This window comes from Suillus plorans (genome assembly GCF_016647745.1).
Source record: "Suillus plorans strain S12 chromosome Unknown HD556scaffold_31, whole genome shotgun sequence".
NCBI classification, from domain to species: domain Eukaryota; kingdom Fungi; phylum Basidiomycota; class Agaricomycetes; order Boletales; family Suillaceae; genus Suillus; species Suillus plorans.
The window spans coordinates 26,093-43,241 of NW_024537415.1; the positions used below are offsets into that span (position 1 = coordinate 26,093).

The window sequence follows — 17,149 nt, forward strand, 5'->3', positions numbered from 1 at the left end:
CATTTCCTGTTCATATAACGTTAAACACAGCCTATTCGGTATTTCCTCTTCCCGGTGTCTCGGTTATACTTATTACCGGTATGATTACTGATCCGTTATCCTATGCTTCATTTCCGACTCGCGTTTGATAAGCTTTGCATATGCTTCGTACATAGCCTCGGACCTTTGCTTATTGATCCTTCCGTTATCCTCTTAGTATATAAACCCGTGTATATTTCCTGTAGTACCTCAGTTCAAATATCATCTTAGTTTGTCCTCTTTCTGTCCTCCGGACTTGAGTCTAATCAACTCTTGTTGATCTCTGAGACTTCGGATCGATTCCGATAGTCTACGTCTCCGCCTCTATCTTCGGATAGTCTATACTCTGTTTGTTTCTAGTCCGGATCCGTCCGGATTAGTCTTATACGTGTTTCCGATATCCGGAAGTCATCCGGATATAACTACGAGACCCGTCCGGACCTTCGGACGTGTTATCGTTAGTCTCTGAAATAAGGGACAGTACTTGGGAAAGGGGCACAGCGTACGAGCTGAGGCCGAAGTCCTTCGGATCCGATCCTACGAGAGTACGACCTTAACAATCCGCTTCCGATCCGATATACGATAAGCTTCTTAATTCATTCCTGTGCATATAATGTTAACACAGCGTATTCCTCTATTCGGTATTCCTTGTCCTCGGTATCTCGGTTATACTTACTACTGGTATGCTTACTGATCCGTTAACCTATGCTTCATTTCCGACTTGCACTTGATAACTTTGCTTATGCTTCATACATAGCCTTGGACGCTTGCTTACTGATCTTTCTGTTATTTCCTTAGTATATAAACTCTTGTATATGTCCTGTAGTTCCTCAGTCTGAATATCATATTAGTCCTCGACTAGATCTCACTCTAAGTCCTCATATCAGTTCTAGTCTTCCGACTTAGTCAATATCCTTCTCAGGCCTAGGGAGAAATTCCCTAGGCCAGAGCTCCGCTTATCCGATCCTCTGTTTATCTGATCCTCCACTCATCCGCTCATCCGATCCTCCGAAGTTTCCAGAAGTTCGTCCAAAACTTTCCCACAGTCCTCCGGACCTATTCTGCTTCGGACTTTGTCCTTGCAGCCTCTCCCCTGTTTGCTTCTACTTAGGACTTGTCCTAAGTAGCCATTACACGTATCCGTATCAGGACGAAACCTCATCGTAATTTCCGGAAGTTCCTCCGGAACTTTCCCACACTCGTCCGGAAAGTCCTTCCGAACTTTCCCGCGCTTCGGACGTCCTTCGGACGTCCTTGGACTTTCTTTGGACATCATTCTGAAATTAAGGAAATTGTAGATCAAATATTGACCATCACATCATCATCTTAACAGATCTCAACATGGGGAAATCAAAGGCAAAGGAAGTTACGCCTCCCGGAACCGTACATGTGGTGAAATGGAGTAGGAAAAGAACCACTCGAGGTATCAAAGGACGGTGGGTGACAGCGGAGCGTACCAAGTCCAGCAAATCAGTGCAGTCATCACCCACCAAGTCACCCACCAAACAAGTTTTGGATGGATTGATGTACAGATTCTCCGAAGACTTCCATGGAGGATATGATGACCAAGGGAGCATCAATCCCATCCGACTTCCAAAAGGCTCAAGGAAAAAGACAAGAAAAACCTTGGCAAGTCAAAATTTACTGATTTTCATTGATATCAGGCTCATCCGATGTGGAAACGATAGACTCCAAATGAATATCTTTGGCAGTGGACTTTTAGGACACAGGATTATCTGAACATCCTGCTAGAATGCGAGGCACCACCTCCGAATCGGGTGTGCTGCTTGTGCGATGGAGATGGAACACAAAAGTGCCAGGACTGTCTAGCCGAGCCCATATTCTGCACGAGGTGCTGCCAGACTCAGCATTCCTTGCTGCCTTTCCACCGGATAAGTCAATGGAACAGCGATTTCTTTGAGACAACTCTCACCAAGTTAGGGGTAGAGATTCACCTGGGCCACAGAGGACAAAAATGTCCCCACCACTGTTGTGAATGGGAAGACACTGATGACGGGGAAGGATCTACCGCACCCTCGGTCTTTGGAACCCCAGGAATACCAGAGGAGGGACATATCAAAAGGAATCAGGATTTTCGGGCATTTCACATCGGAGTCCCGGACACGGGCAATGATTTAGAAGATGTATTCATTAAGTCCAGATGTCGGACTGTCTGGCCGGAACCCCCGGAAGCAAACATACCTATGCCGGGCAGATGTCGGATGACAGTTGTCGACACCTCGGGAATCCACGTCATGTCAATTCGTTTTTGCCAATGCTCTGATGCACTCACAGCGGACAAGCAGTTGTTTGAAATGGGCCTATTTCCGGCATCGTTTACCCGCCCAAAGACGGCCTTCACTTTTGCATTGCTGGACGATTTTATTCGGGACAACCTGGAATGCGGCACTTCCGGTATGAACTATTACAGCAAACTCAGGCAAATCACATCCAGCATGTTCCCCCATTTAGTGCCGGTAAAGTTTGTTCCGTCCCGTGAATTATCGACTAACAAAAAACGTCGGTAGGACCGATATAGGGAGTTACTCAGAGTAGCCAGGCAGTGGTGCCAGCTGAAGCTATTGAAGTGGAACGGATTTGACCACGAGCAGAGGAACCCGAATGATGGTGAGCTGGCTTTGTTCTGCCCGGCATGTCCACAGCCAGGGATAAACATGACTTTGCCAAATGAAGAAGACACTACAACGCAGTGGCTATACTCCCGTTCCCTGGTAATGGACGGAAATTTCAAAGCCGAGCATCTGCACCCAACCAACCCGGAAGATGAGGTCTGGTTGACCGATGGAAAAGGCTTCATGGTGGCGAGAGCCAGATACTGGGCCCATCTAGCAATCGCCGAAGATTCGACTCAGCGGTCGGAATGCAACAACCATAGGGCGGTAAACCAGGCAAACACATCTCGGCACAAATTAGAAGCTACAGGAATCGGGGGGTGCGCATGCGCCCGCCATGGGTGCTTTGTGCCCAATTCAATGGTAGATTTCCAAAAAGGGGAGAGGTAGGCGATTCTGAACATATCAATCCACATATCAATGTCCGGGAGTAGAAGATGAACATGGACTATGCTCTGTGCAATTCCCTCGCCCACAATACCAATGGAATCGGCCGAGCATTGACATTTTACAATGTCAACTGTCAGTACAACAGGCATTTAATTGCACAGGTAGAGAACAGCACAAATCTGTCCATCCCTTCCAGAATTGTGATAACCCTGGGGATAGGACTTTGGCATGTGCACGGACATCAAGACAAATGCTTTGTCTGGTATGCATCAAACTTTATTCCAGGGGCCGGCAGAATTGATGGCGAGATCATGGAGACCCTGTGGGCCACCCTCAACATTATCTCTCCGGCTGCCCGAGGAATGTCTACTCCACACCGGCAAGAATGCCTCAACTATCAGATGAATGACTGTAACTTCATGAAGATGATCCGAATGGGTTTGTCTTTCGATTTGCTCCCAGTCTATCAGGACCTCATTATGACAGGCATGTCCTTGTCCCGGAAGTACAAGGAGGCAAAGCGCGGGGTTGCTGAAAGCAGCGATGCATTCAAAGAATTAAACAACTCGGCCGATCTGGATCTAATACAGGAGTGGCTGGTCCAAGAGAGCACCGCGCAAGCCTGTCAAATACAGGATCTGTCAGCCATGGACATTTACGATGTCCAGTTGAAGAAGGGTGCGTCTCAGCTGTCGAAAATATAATCTGTGATGTACTGATGGCCAATGTCAAAACAGCAAGATCCCGGAAGACAATTGAACTGGACCTCCTACGGACCTCTTTCCGTCAGCTGGGTGAACGGCCTCAAATGGGAGCTGCCACCTGGCTTGCTTCTGGAATCAGTATTGAAGAGATGCAAATTGCTCTGGCGATGGATATAAGGAGGATGGGGAGACATCCGACAGAGACTCAAACCCTGGATATAGCTCGTCGGAGGATTAGGCTCCAACATTCCATTGATGAATTCATGGCCTCCGCAGCCAGGTACCTCGGCGAGGAATTTGATGCGAACGATGTTATCTCTGACATGGACACTGTATTTCTCGATGAGATGGCGGATGACCGGAAGTACAGTGACACGGATTCGGCCGGTGAGACATCACTGGGTAATGGGCGACCATGTGCTGCGTTCAGGCCAGAACTTGTTCTGATACCTCTCCCATCAATTCTGGGTGTAGAACGCTGCGATGAGCTCGGAGTCGCTGGGCTTGTCGCTCAAGAGACAACCCTTCGGGAAGGACAAGCTAATGATGCTTTGCATGCCGTCAGAGTGCATCTGGCAGACAAATCTGTGCTCTTCCAGACGTCCGTGCGGACGGCCAAATCACAAGTGAACACAACCCGTGCTTGGACGCAGGTGCACTCGGTAGAATGTGTAATCAACTTTAATAGCATGATATACAAAAAATGCAGATCACAGCTCTCAAATCTCGGAGCCAGTGAACTCCTGCAGAAATACCGAGAGTTGCATAAAAGTGACCTCAAGGCGAACTCGGCCGTCGCAGATCCCAATGCCCGCGGTCAGCGAAATTCAACACTCCCATGGTTTTGGTCTTTGGATGTGCAAGGAGATTCAGTGAGCAATGACTGGTTGAATGAATGTGAGTCTGATATATCGGGACTTTCTCTTCGGCTCACACGCCCTCAAGTTTACCGGGTTCATTGGCTTCGCACAAAGGCTCTGCAGGACCGCTGGGCAGAGGAGTTCATTCTCATCGGACACAAGATGCGGTGGACCATCAATTTTCTGGTCCACAAAGCCAAGACTTGGATCGGCCGAACTTATCAGATAGATGATGCCGGACGGGACGGTCGTCGGTGCTATGCTATGAAACAGGCACAAATGTACCGATTATTGGCTGAAGATGCTCGGGCCCGTTTTTCTGAGGTCAATCCATCATTTGATCACATCGGCTGACATTAATTGTAATGTTCATATGTGGTTTGGTACCTTATTTATTATGTAAATAGCCACGGTGGCCCACAGGAACAATGGGTTTTTTGTCATGTTTCATCTCTGCGCCATTGTTTACCCCATGGGCCGCATTCCACCACATGACCACTGATGGTCTTATCAAAGTTTCAACTTCCGACTATTTATACTGTGTGATCTTCCATTTGTCAAACCTCACCAACGCGCCATCGATATCACATTTCATTATGTCAAACAGCTTTGTATATACCCAAAATTCAGTTCAAGTCGCTGTCTCACTATGGGATGTCACAAATATCTTCGATTATGCGACATCTCGGTTCACCACAATCCAGTCGTCTCTTGACACCAAAAAAGTGCCTATGTCAGAAATCTCCAGGGGTGCCTTGCAAGTGTTCCTTATTGGGACATTAATTTGATGACTGACAACTACATTGCGTCCGTATTCCCATAGGGTGTGAGTTATTTTAGGGCGCTTGAAAGGATGCACGTGTCGCTTACAAGTATTTTTAGCGCTTCCAAGTTGCTTCCAAGGCTTCGGTGCATAAGATTCAGACTGAGTTCGTCAGAAGTTGCCGATATTAACTGTCATGTTAATACAGTTATGGTGAATGATGCTAACGTCGAGTCGACTTATAAAATTTGTTGCCTCTACTATCTTCTCAGTATTGTCTCCTCCCTTTCTGTGTCTGTATTTTTAACAACACTCCTGTATGGCGCCAAGCAGAAGCATCGCAAATGGTCCAGCCAGGCGACGCAAGTATACTGTCAATGTACTAAATATACCCTCGGCCTCCAACAACCAAATTCATTGTCAATACTGCGATAAGTCGTTCTCGTCTCGCGGGATACGATCTCACGAGCAAAGTTGTTTGAGAAGACGAGAGAAAAAGAAGGATGATGATGAGTTTGCAGTGCTCGCAGCGCAGGCGGTTGAGGAGCAAATCAAACGGAAAGGTACGTGGTGAATTGTGCTTCTATCGACTTAAAGCAATAGTACTAATATCTCTTACCACACAATCATCAGAGTTACGTCGAAAGAGAAAGCATCTTCTCAAGGAACAAGCGGCTGCGACACATAATATTGGCTCCCCATCGTCAGACCCTTCAACGTCATTCCAGGATCGCACAGAGAATGCACCCGATGAATTTATCGTGGGCCCATCATTTGAAACGGTACCAGATGTTGATGTGATGAGTATCAGTGGAGACTCACGGCAACGTATGTACTTTGACTGATCACAATGCGCTCCTCATCCATTTTTTTCACAATTCAGGTGCAGGTTCAGATTCCAGCATGGCATCTCACGCTCCCACACCCCTTGCTCTATCCTTGCTTTCAGCAGTACCTTCGGTTCACTCTGATCTCGATACATTTAAGACGGAGTATCACCCAAAATCTGGTCGTGCAACCTCCATCGAGACTTTCTCTACGTTCGGACGCAACCAAGATCAGCAGCCGCCTATCGTTGACGAAGAACCTTGGCAGCCATTCAGCTGTCGTGCAGACTTTGAATTTGCCGAACTTGCACACAATGCTGCCCTTAACAAGGACCACACAGATGCGCTATTACAACTCATCTGGAGAATCGTTGATGGTCAAGCAAACATTACCTTCAAGTCCCACCGCGATGTTTCTGTAGCCTGGGATAGGGCGGCTGGCCAGATGACACCTGTAAGAGGAGAATGTCGCATTTCCCTTTTGTAGCTACCAATACCTTTACAGTTCGAGAAGCATACTATCACGACCCGGCATAAACGGGAAGACCTCGTGTTTCATGTATATACACGCCCATTGTGGGACTGGGCTTTGGACTTATTACAGGACCCATTGCTGGTGCCGCACTTTGTTTGGGATGCGCAGCGGGTATATAAACACGATGGGACACGTTACGAGCGCTTTTACCATGAACCTTGGACTGCGGATCGCTGGTGGAATGTCCAAGTATGACTTATTTTTTGTACTATCATTCGTTAAACAATACCCTTTCTTGCATGTATTACAGTCATCTTTACCTGAAAACGCTGTCCCTTTCGCATTTATTCTGTATGCAGACAAGACGCACCTCTCTTCCGCTGGTACAGTCAAAGCTTATCCGGTCTTCGCTCATTGTGGAAACTTGCCCGTTGACATTAGAAACACTGACGGGCTTGGTGGTGGGCGGATGGTCGGTTGGTTACCAATAGTACGTCTTTAAATTTAGGAACTGAAACCAGTCTCGTTACTCCTGAGTTTCTTTTGCACAGGTTCCCGACGATTCTGAAGAGGATGGCAAGCTGTCATACGTGAACCTCAAATGTGTTGTATGGCATGAAGGGTTTTTTAAGCTGCTCAAAACCATTATACTCTACGCCAAGACAGGGTATGCGCATCTCTGTTATGATGGTATCGTTAGGTGGTTGTATGCGTTCATTTTGCTCTTATCTGCTGACTATGAGGAACAGTATGTTGTATACTAATTTCTGTAGACAAATTTCTGATCGGTCAACGATAGATGTGTCATGGCACTGATACGGGGACGAATTGTCATTGCCCATGTCCTATTTGCCTTGTCCCATCCGATAAGCTGTACGACAATGCTTCAACTTATCCAATCCGAACGCCCGAAGACGCACAAGCTTGCGTAGAACTATGGAATAGGGACAAAACAGCTGGAGAAGAGGCATTAAAAAAATGGGGCCTTTGGCCAGTTATGGCCAGTACTCATTATTATATTCTTGATTGAATCTGACTTTCTTTATTGTAGAATGTCTTTTGGCGGCTCCCAAATTCCAACCCACACGAAACAATCTCGCAGGACCACCTTCACGTGTATCATATAGAGGAATGGGGGAAACATTTATTTGGTGAGCTTAAACGACACGCAGCGGCTCTGGGACGTGGTGCTGAGAAAAAGATTGATGACCAGTGAGTTGATTTATCGTACCAATCTGCTCACCATCTGAATCCGACTATTCAATTGCCTATAGATTTGCTACCTTCACACGATGGCACAATTTGAATCATTTCGATCGAGTTACTAACATTACCTACAGTGACGGTAATAAACTTAGGGACATTTCTAAGGTACGACACGTTGATTTGACATTGACAGACCACTTAAATTTGATTTCGATAGCAAATTTTATATACCACCCAGAATGTACTGATGCGCACGGATGATGAAGCTGGCTATGCACTTTTACGGTGCATAGCGAGTTATCTCCATATTGACATGTATGTATCTCTCGATGTGCACACAGAGAGCACAATCAAAGCAGGAAAAGCCGAGGTTTTGGAATTTCAGACGCATTTAGAAGTATGTTGTGTTGATTCCGTGTCTCCGGTCAATGTAGTGTACTGACAATAGCATTATATCATAGGAATACATCGCAATTGTCGATGAGACTGATCCAGATACGATTAAGAACTGGAATTTCCCCAAAATGCACACCTCAAAGCACATATTTGACGACATCATAGCGAAAGGCGCCGCTCGCAACTTCAGTACTCGACCGAATGAAAAGCAGCATGGACCAATCAAGTGTTGGTATCTACGGCAGACTAATTGTAAGGACATTGCTAATCAGGTATGACATCGCCTACTCTGAAAGTTTACTTCCCATCAATAACTTAAACTTCGTGTATACCATAGATTATCGAACTCGATCATAAGAGCTTTGTTGCCGAATTTGTTCGCAGCCGTATCGACTATCTTGACGAGGAACGACACAAACTTACACTCTCACAGGAAGAACTCGAGGAAAACGACAACGACAATGAGCCATTTGAAGCTCACCTGCATATCGGTTCGCCCTTGAGGAATCTTACCAGCCTAGCACAGGTAGAGGAAGAACACAGGTCAAATCGCGCCTTCGACCAGTTCAGGAAGAAGCTCACAACATTTTTGAATCACTTCCTACCCTCCCACCACATACCATTACCAGACGGAATAATGTGGTTGAAACTTTCAGCGCAAGACCTGGTGAATTTCCTTCATTCTGAAGTTTTAGTTGAATCTCTGATGCTGCGTTTTTTTCAAAAGATACATGAACATCGCTATCTCAAAGTCCAATATGAGTCGACCGCTACCTGGAAGTTAACCACCGACTATCTGCGATGCAGTCCAAGTTTTCATGGCCATGAGCGTCATGACTGCGCTCTAATCCGCACGCAGGACAAGGATGGCTGCGATAAAAATATCTTTGTTAAATTATTATTCATGTTCAAGCACATTGTCGGCAACCGCACCTTAGATCTCGCTTTGGTTCTTCCCATGGACGCTTCACCACGTCGGCGCCTCCTAGATCGAGACCTGCGACTCACTCGTCTGCGTGCACGGCCCGCAGCTTCATCTGAATTCATCACCCTTCATTCAATTATTCGTGGTGCTTTGCTTGTCCCAGATTTTGACAACAATGGGGATTATTTTCTTGTTGACTATATCGATACTGACATGTTTCTTCGCGTCCAAAGGAAACTTATATAACTTATCATTCCCTCCTCCAGCAGGAATCCTTGGGCCATCATCTCTTCGGTCTGCCTTCATGCTCGCTTCCAAGGTCATCTGTGACGACACAGTCACCGTCTTTTCATATCTGCTTTCATGCTCGCATCCAAGGTCATCTGTGACGACACAGTCACCATCTTTTCGTATCCGCTTTCATGCTCGCATCCAAGATTATCTGTGACGATACAGTCACCATCTTTTCGTATCCGCTTTCATGCTCACATCCAAGGTTATCTGTGATGACACTTACTCCAACAAATCAGCGTTGGACACAGTCTGCTTGCTTGCCCAGAGCATCCTTCATCCCCAAGTAAGCACCCTCATTTCATTGCATATGCTAATGGTTGTGCATCCGGCTCATCACCCATCTCTTTGCTTGTCCAGAGTACTACCCCATTGGCAAGGAAGCTCCCCCATTCCATCGCCTATGCCAACATTGTGCACCTGGTATTACCTCCACCCCCATCCAACTCCCACTGATGAGCAAAGCTCCCTCATTTCGTCGCATTGCCCTTCCCGCACAAAACTCCAGTCCTCCATCAATTTCACTGCTCCCACCACTTGGGCATCTTTGGGTCACCATCTCTTCGTATCCACTTTCATGCTCGCATCCAAGGTTATCTGTGATGATACAGTCACCCTCTTTTCGTATCCGCTTTCATGCTCGCATCCAAGGTTATCTGTGACGATACAGTCACCCTCTTTTCGTATCCGCTTTCATGCTTGCATCCAAGGTTATCTGTGACGATGCAGTCACCATCTTTTCGTATCCACTTTCATGCTCGCATCCAAGGTTATCTGTGACGACACTTACTCCAACAAATCCTGGAGCAGCTACTTGCTTATCTATGCTCTTCACCGCATCAAATTCCACGGCATCTGTCACCTTCACTACTCTCAATCTCGCCTATTGAACCTGCCTTTTATATCAATACCACGTACTCCAGACACCCGCCACCCTCATTCTCCTCTTTCGTCACTGCGCAAGGTCTTGGAAGCACGAGGTCAGTTTGTTCATTAATCATCGCTTCCAAGTGGATATGCGATGGTTATATTATGTTTCTGATAAGGGTACGTGTTTTGCTACCATCTTATTACATCAACAGGGTCTGACACTACCCGAACAGCGCTGATTTAAAGTGTGTTTGACTAATTCAGATGTTCCCAGCTTGCTCTTTGTTACATTCTCTAAACTGCCATGCCTCAGCGCACCCAAGGCGAAGACTTTACTCAAGATATTCAGAATATAGATAGCAGCTCCGCTGCTGACTCGACAGATTCAGACAGTGACCAGTCCAATGACGATTCAGATTTATTGCGTGTTCGTACTGCAATTGCAGCACCTCCTCTCAATGCATCAGCCGAAGATCTTCGCAAGGCAAGTCTTTATGTTGTGAATGAACGACAGCAGCTGATCAATCGTCTCTATTAGGCACTCGAACTTGCACAAAGGCTACTTCTAGATATGCGAGGAAAGTACCGGGAGGCTCTGAAGAAGAACACTCTCCTTGAGGCTACACTTTCAAAAGGTCGGAAGACAAAGCTCACCAACAAGGACCTCGCACTCGCCACCAAGGAAGATACCATCAAGAACTACGGACGCAAGTTTTCTGTCACACACTGCCTCTGGGTCGATACCATCATTTTCCCCTTGCGTGCGCCACCTCCTAGGATTGATCTCACAAGCAAAGAGTGGTGGCTCTCTCCGATGTCAATACAGGATGGCGTCAAAGCCGAAATCTTTCTTTTTATTCTGCCAGCAGACCACAACATGATGGCCCATAAGAACTTCGGTTCCCATGTAAGTAGTACATCAGTGTACGAATCATGAATCATTCCTGCTGATCGTCTTTTAAGTTTGTCAAAGGCGTCAATAGTGTTCGTGCCGAAATGGTTTCTGATGTCAAGTCGTGTGCAGCCGCCATTTTCAATCTCGACGCAAAGTTCTTCATACGAGGGTATGCACGGGATTTGGAGCCTGCATGTCGCGCCTTGCTCCTTAACCCTCAAGGTGCATACACGAAGTTTGCACCAGTTCTCTTCCCTCGTCCAGATCGTGTCTCCTGAGACGACTTTTTCAAAACATCAAAGCTCGTTTATGTACGTTCTTCTCCTTTCTGACACACACATCCTGAATAGTCTGAGTAGATCTTGAAAGCGTCTCTTTTTGGCCGATCCTCGCTAGCTGCCAATGCGCCTCCAATGCCTAAAACCAAAGCTAAGATATGGGAGTTACGTGCCGTAACTCCAGGCCTCATCGCAGCAGCAGCAATCGTTGTACGTTCGTTAAATCTACCTTGCAGAACACGTACTAAACTAGGCTGCAGGCTATCTTTATTCTTTCTGGCGACAAAGAGCTAGTCGAGATAGGTGACAAGTCTCGAATCTCATACAAAGAGTACCATAACTACTACCGTCAAACTCTGATGACCAGCGGCGCCTGGGCCAACAGCATTTACACCTTCTTCAACAATTCCCTCTTTGCTACTTCTTCCTCTGTAGCTGCTCTGGGCTCAGACTTTGTAGGTGTGAGCAGTGGTCCACACAATACCTGGGAAGAGGATTTCGAGCGTGTGATGGAAACGGGGGGTGATTTGCCAGAAGTTGATGCTCCCCGAGCCATATCACCACTCACTGACGAAGAAGATACCCCACCGTCAGCTGTCCGTCGTGTTGCCAACTTGAATGCACCTAATATTCTCGCACCTGAATCTATATCTGCGGCTATGCAAGGTCTTGCTGTAGCAGATTCACAGGACCGCGAGCTATTGCCACCTACGCCTGCACTCAACGATTTGGGCTCGCAGGCACCTGAAATGCTTACCAACGATTCAGAGTCTGGTCCAGGTGCTCTCATTCAGAAACCCAAGCCCAAGCCCAAGCCAAGGCGCAAGACCAAGGGTGGAGCCAGGGCCGAGGATTTAATGTTAGGTGCTGCTGATGAGGATCTGGCATTGGTGCGAAGGTCTGGCCACGCAAAGAAATAATAGTATTAGTCTAAGACTGACAATGGTCCTTTGATTTGTCGATGATTCATTGATACTTACTATGATTGTGACTTGCTTACATGTGTCTCGTGATTCACTCAGACAGTTTGACTGGAAGAAAACTGATAATTATTATATTACACTCTGTGAAGTCCAATAAGCGACTGCTGGATGGTGAGTACTGACAATGTCAGACGTTGACAACAACGACAAACATATTATATAATAAGTTATTATGAATCAGCCGTTGTGACACTTAGACTTGAACTTGTTCAACCACCGTCACTGTAGTTTGATATTACGTTGACGATGACATCCAAATCAATGTTTGTTTTCATTTCGATTCATCCATATTATTGACAGACTCTGACATGATTCATTGACAGATTTTAAAGATATTATTACTGAAAGCCTGGACCAATTTTGGTCCAGGCATTCTCAATTAGTTGCAAGTGTCTCACCCTTAGACTGTCTTGTCATCTGCCTCCCAATGGACCACTCCCAACGTCTCCTCAAATATTGATGTTGTACTGTCGTCTACCTCCACTCCCTGGACCGTCTCCTGAGGCTCTCTGCACTCCCGTCATCTACCTCCACTCCCGTCGTCTACCTCCACTCCCGTTGTCTACCTCCGCTCCCGTCTCCTGGAGCTCTCTGCACCCCGTTGTCTACCTCCACTCCCGTCTCCTGAAGCTCTCTGCACCCCGTTGTCTACCTCCGCTCCCATCTCCTGAAGCTCTCTGCACCCCGTTGTCTACCTCCACTCCCGTCTCCTGGAGCTTGGTACCGTCGTCTGCCTCCCCATTGTGTGTATTCATTCATCCAAGGTTAGTAAGACTGATCTTCTATCTGTATCGTCTTCAACTGAACCCTCCCCATTGGGATTATCATTTCCAGAAAATTATGATTGTGACGGAGACCGCAATTCAAAATGCGAGAGATTGGGGGGAAATGAGAATGATTGGAATGCGATTGGGGGCATTTTCATATATTATCATTAGTAGTGTTATTATATTAAATAATCAAAATGATCCAAATTTGCTCGAAAGACTTGGATGATTTTAAGGCCTTGGAAGGACCTTGTCGCTTGCAATGATGTCCCAATTAGGGTACATAAATATTGCTCGAAATTTTGCCCTTGCATTGGAATGGTCCTGGGACCCACTTGCAAGAACCCCTATATCGCTTTCAAAATTTTCGGGTTGTCTTCCAAGTGAGTCGTAATGCCGCCGGCAAATTGAGGCCTTCCAATCCATTTTAAGGCATGCCAACCAAAATTAGAAATTTCTGACATAGAACACCGGGTTTTCGAAAGCTGTTCATTCGGCATCTCGTTTGGGAGGCCAAGGTGAGTTCTTACATCTCCTTAATCGAATGTCTTGTCATCGGCTGACTCACATCATATGCAGAGATTTGTTTTTCCGTTCATTCAACTATGTGCGACCAGCAACACAGCCCCGGCATTGCCGGAATATCTCAATGAGGTCGTGAAGATGATCACGGGCTGGCAGTTGGGGTTGTCAGACGACGACAATCTTTTCGACAAATTCACCACCCATGGATCTGACATATCTACCGACCTCATGAGCCCTTACCGAGGCGTGCGTATACCCAACTACGGTTGGTGGAAGGACTGATTCAATGTCCTCGGATTCGAGATGCCAGACCGGATCACATTGGATGAAGTGATTGAGCTCTCTCAGGCCCATGCTATGCAGACCATAAGTCATCTATTCTCATTGTTCTTCCAGTTATCTAATCATTCCATCTCTCGGCCTTGTTGCAACAGGCAGGGAATATGTTGCTGCCAGATATGTGCAGTCAACAAAGTGGTCCCGACCCTCTGTTGAATAACCTGTGAACCGTCCGGGATGACATTCAAGCATTCAGGATAGCACTTGAGCAATGGCTCCAACAAAAGATCAAAGATGGTAGGGCGGCTTTGGACAACATGGCCCGCTTTGAGGGTCCAGTAGATGACCTACACGATGCCATTGTGGCAACAAAGGATGAAGAGGAATAGTTTTACTCAGAATCGCTAGATAGTTTAGATGACCGTATTTTTTTTACCAAGTTGAACCATGCAATCTCTGGCATAGTAACAATCTAGACATAATGAAAATTTGATTTTCCGGACCCAGTAGGAGGTATTTTGGTGATGTGCCAATATTTCATCATCACCTTGAATATCCGGGGATATTATGTCCAGGATTTAAATTCAACTGCCGTGATCTCGCTTCCGGCGCTCACAGGCTGCATTGTTACGTCCCATCATTTTACGTCCCATTCATGCAATGGGCCACGAGGCTCGGTCGATGGACATTTAAGTCGGGCATGATACGAAAAAATCGATTTACCCTTCAAAGATGACCCATACCGCAGGTGAAGGGTGTCCTTACGCTAGCCATCTTGCATTTCTTTGCGATGGGAGGAGCCACATGCCTGTCATACCGGAAGACTGGGCATTGTATACCACCCACATGGCCAGCGAGTGGGTGGAGCAGCAATTCCTTGCCCATGTATCCGGATGACCATTGGTCGACCCGCTGGCCAGTTTGGACCTACCCACCTTGCTGTCTTGCGGGCACCTAACCTTCCTCATGGCCGAGGCCTATCAACACCCGAGTAAGTGACACTAAATTGTGTTCTCAACATCTACGCTCACATTTCCGTCCGGATGAAGTCAAACTGGATATTGATATTATTCGGTACAATGAGGCCCTAGCCAAACGGGAATCGGGGATGAATGCCCAAGAGGATGCCTTGATGGCGAGATTTCCTCCGGCCGAAAATATCTTGTTGGACCGTCCTTCAGTGGTCATTGACTCTGGATACAGGATTATTCTTTGGTATATACCGGATGCTTTGACACCGTGGGTGCAGGTGAGTTCCTCGGCTGATGCTCGCAGCTCTGAATGACCATTCTTTTCATAGAATGATATGTTTTTGGCGACCCTTTCCATGGGCGATCTGTTAAAAAGGAGCATCACGAATGGCAAGTCAGGTGGTTGGAGGACCCACAGGACAAATTTCTACCAGACAGAAACCCCGGGATTGACACCTGGCTGCATCAACATTGTGCCATGTTGGTTCCAGCAAGGACATGAGGTGGGTCTCCATGGCTCCAGCTCCATGTGATACTCAATACAATGCAGTGCTATGGCCTGCCTCCTGAGAATCCAGACGATGGATTTAAACCCGAGGTGTCTGCAACATTGAAGGGCGATAGGAGCCTGGCAATGATAACCGCAATGCAAAGACTGGCCTTGCTAGCTTCTGCTGCCTTGCATGTCATGCACCCTCAGCTCTACTGGGCTTCCGTCAGGACCCATGTTGAACTCGGGCATTGGTCTGCTGAGCAAGGCTTGCACGACATGCATAGGTTTTTAAAGCATTGGGCTTTGGTTTACACTGGTGCTGCCGTCGTTTGTAACCGTGACTCCCCCGATCACCGAGATCCAAAATGTCCTCCTGAGGCATTTGACATTCTAACGTCCATAGGCAACTACCGGCATGCGGTGATGCATTTGACGAATCTCGGAATCGACTTGGTATACACCCCCGGAGTGATGGTGAGCTATTCCGGCCGTCTGGTAAGGCATGGCATCCGCGTTGACGATGGTGATCGGATAGTTTGGGCCTGGTTTCTCCGAGACAGTGTGCATAATTATGCCAGAACCCCTCGCCCGGATTACACGAGATACGATCCTTCCCATCTTAATCCATCTAGGGTGGCTAAGTACAACCAAGCAGATTTTGCAATATATGGCACAATGTAGCCTCGCCTCTGACCCTTCCTTTACCCACTTTCTTCATACTTGTGCATATCCTTATACAATAATCACTTTTTACACACTTGCCCAAAAGTTTATCCGGTCATCCCATTAAATTAGATTCCAAATCTGTACTTATCATCACATTCATTTACTGAAATACATCCATTTAACAATTTACTCTTGCTGCTGTGATAATTGAAGATAAATCTGCATTGGTAGGATAGAAGAATATCATCCAAGCTGTTTATTCCACCCACTTCTATATCCAGTCATGACCTTAAGTACAATGTTCAGGGTGTAAGTCATGCCATTCGGTGAGACGATTCTGGGCAGATACAGGAAGGGAACTCTTCTGGGTTCATTCTACCGAGCCCGACATAATAGATTGATATCATCCATGCAATTTCATGTGCATCAGACATGAGTCCCTCGAACCTGGTAGTGAAATTCATGACCATCAACCCAGGGCCAAGTATAGCCCTGCATCAGCACATCGGTATTGGACGTCCGAATCAAAATGATCACCTCAGTCCTGGCCATCACCATCTTCTCCATCCAACTGGGCCTAATCATTGCATTTGTGTACATACCTGGTATGATAAGTTAGTATCATCGGAGCTATTTTTTATGTACAGCCAGTTCAGTGCACTAATTTCGGTAGTGGGATTTAACCAATGGGCCCGGATGTGACACCTGAGCCCATCAACGTGGTCCCGGACATCACATACAAGGCCATCGACCTGGACCTGGATGTCAAATTCTGCCCCATCCAACTGGGACCAACCCATGCATTTGTGCAAAACCACCTTCGGCCCAGCCATGAAATTCCATATAATCACACCAGGCCCGGACGTGACACCTGAGCCCATCAACTTCATCCCGGATGTGACATATGAGGCCATTAACCTGGACCCGGATGTCA

At 46.8% G+C, this 17,149-nt stretch overlaps 4 protein-coding genes across 4 annotated transcripts; all 4 read left to right on the plus strand.

Moving 5' to 3' along the window:
- Positions 1–1,359: 1,359 nt before the first annotated feature.
- Positions 1,360–5,107, plus strand: HD556DRAFT_1432294 (uncharacterized protein; the record flags this gene model as incomplete). Its single annotated transcript, XM_041305107.1, has 8 exons — positions 1,360–1,527; positions 1,707–2,495; positions 2,547–3,014; positions 3,086–3,479; positions 3,528–3,719; positions 3,779–4,642; positions 4,691–4,745; positions 5,029–5,107. 8 exons carry the CDS (start codon positions 1,360–1,362, stop codon positions 5,105–5,107), a joined length of 3,009 nt encoding a protein of 1,002 aa, XP_041159703.1.
- Positions 5,108–5,687: 580 nt separating this feature from the next.
- On the plus strand, positions 5,688–9,443 carry HD556DRAFT_1479345 (uncharacterized protein; the record flags this gene model as incomplete). The annotated part of the gene is made up of 13 exons (XM_041308584.1): positions 5,688–5,931; positions 6,002–6,196; positions 6,252–6,649; positions 6,701–6,919; positions 6,981–7,160; positions 7,222–7,425; positions 7,470–7,664; positions 7,722–7,882; positions 7,945–8,041; positions 8,094–8,273; positions 8,338–8,544; positions 8,610–8,939; positions 9,000–9,443. The coding sequence occupies 13 exons, from the start codon at positions 5,688–5,690 to the stop codon at positions 9,441–9,443; spliced, it is 3,054 nt and encodes a 1,017-aa protein (XP_041159704.1).
- A 1,219-nt stretch (positions 9,444–10,662) lies between these two features.
- Positions 10,663–12,451, plus strand: HD556DRAFT_1443678 (uncharacterized protein; the record flags this gene model as incomplete). The annotated part of the gene is made up of 6 exons (XM_041306650.1): positions 10,663–10,857; positions 10,897–11,265; positions 11,322–11,475; positions 11,533–11,564; positions 11,613–11,741; positions 11,792–12,451. 6 exons carry the CDS (start codon positions 10,663–10,665, stop codon positions 12,449–12,451), a joined length of 1,539 nt encoding a protein of 512 aa, XP_041159705.1.
- A 2,766-nt stretch (positions 12,452–15,217) lies between these two features.
- Positions 15,218–16,230, plus strand: HD556DRAFT_1238066 (uncharacterized protein; the record flags this gene model as incomplete). The annotated part of the gene is made up of 3 exons (XM_041297949.1): positions 15,218–15,334; positions 15,386–15,559; positions 15,628–16,230. 3 exons carry the CDS (start codon positions 15,218–15,220, stop codon positions 16,228–16,230), a joined length of 894 nt encoding a protein of 297 aa, XP_041159706.1.
- Positions 16,231–17,149: the final 919 nt, after the last annotated feature.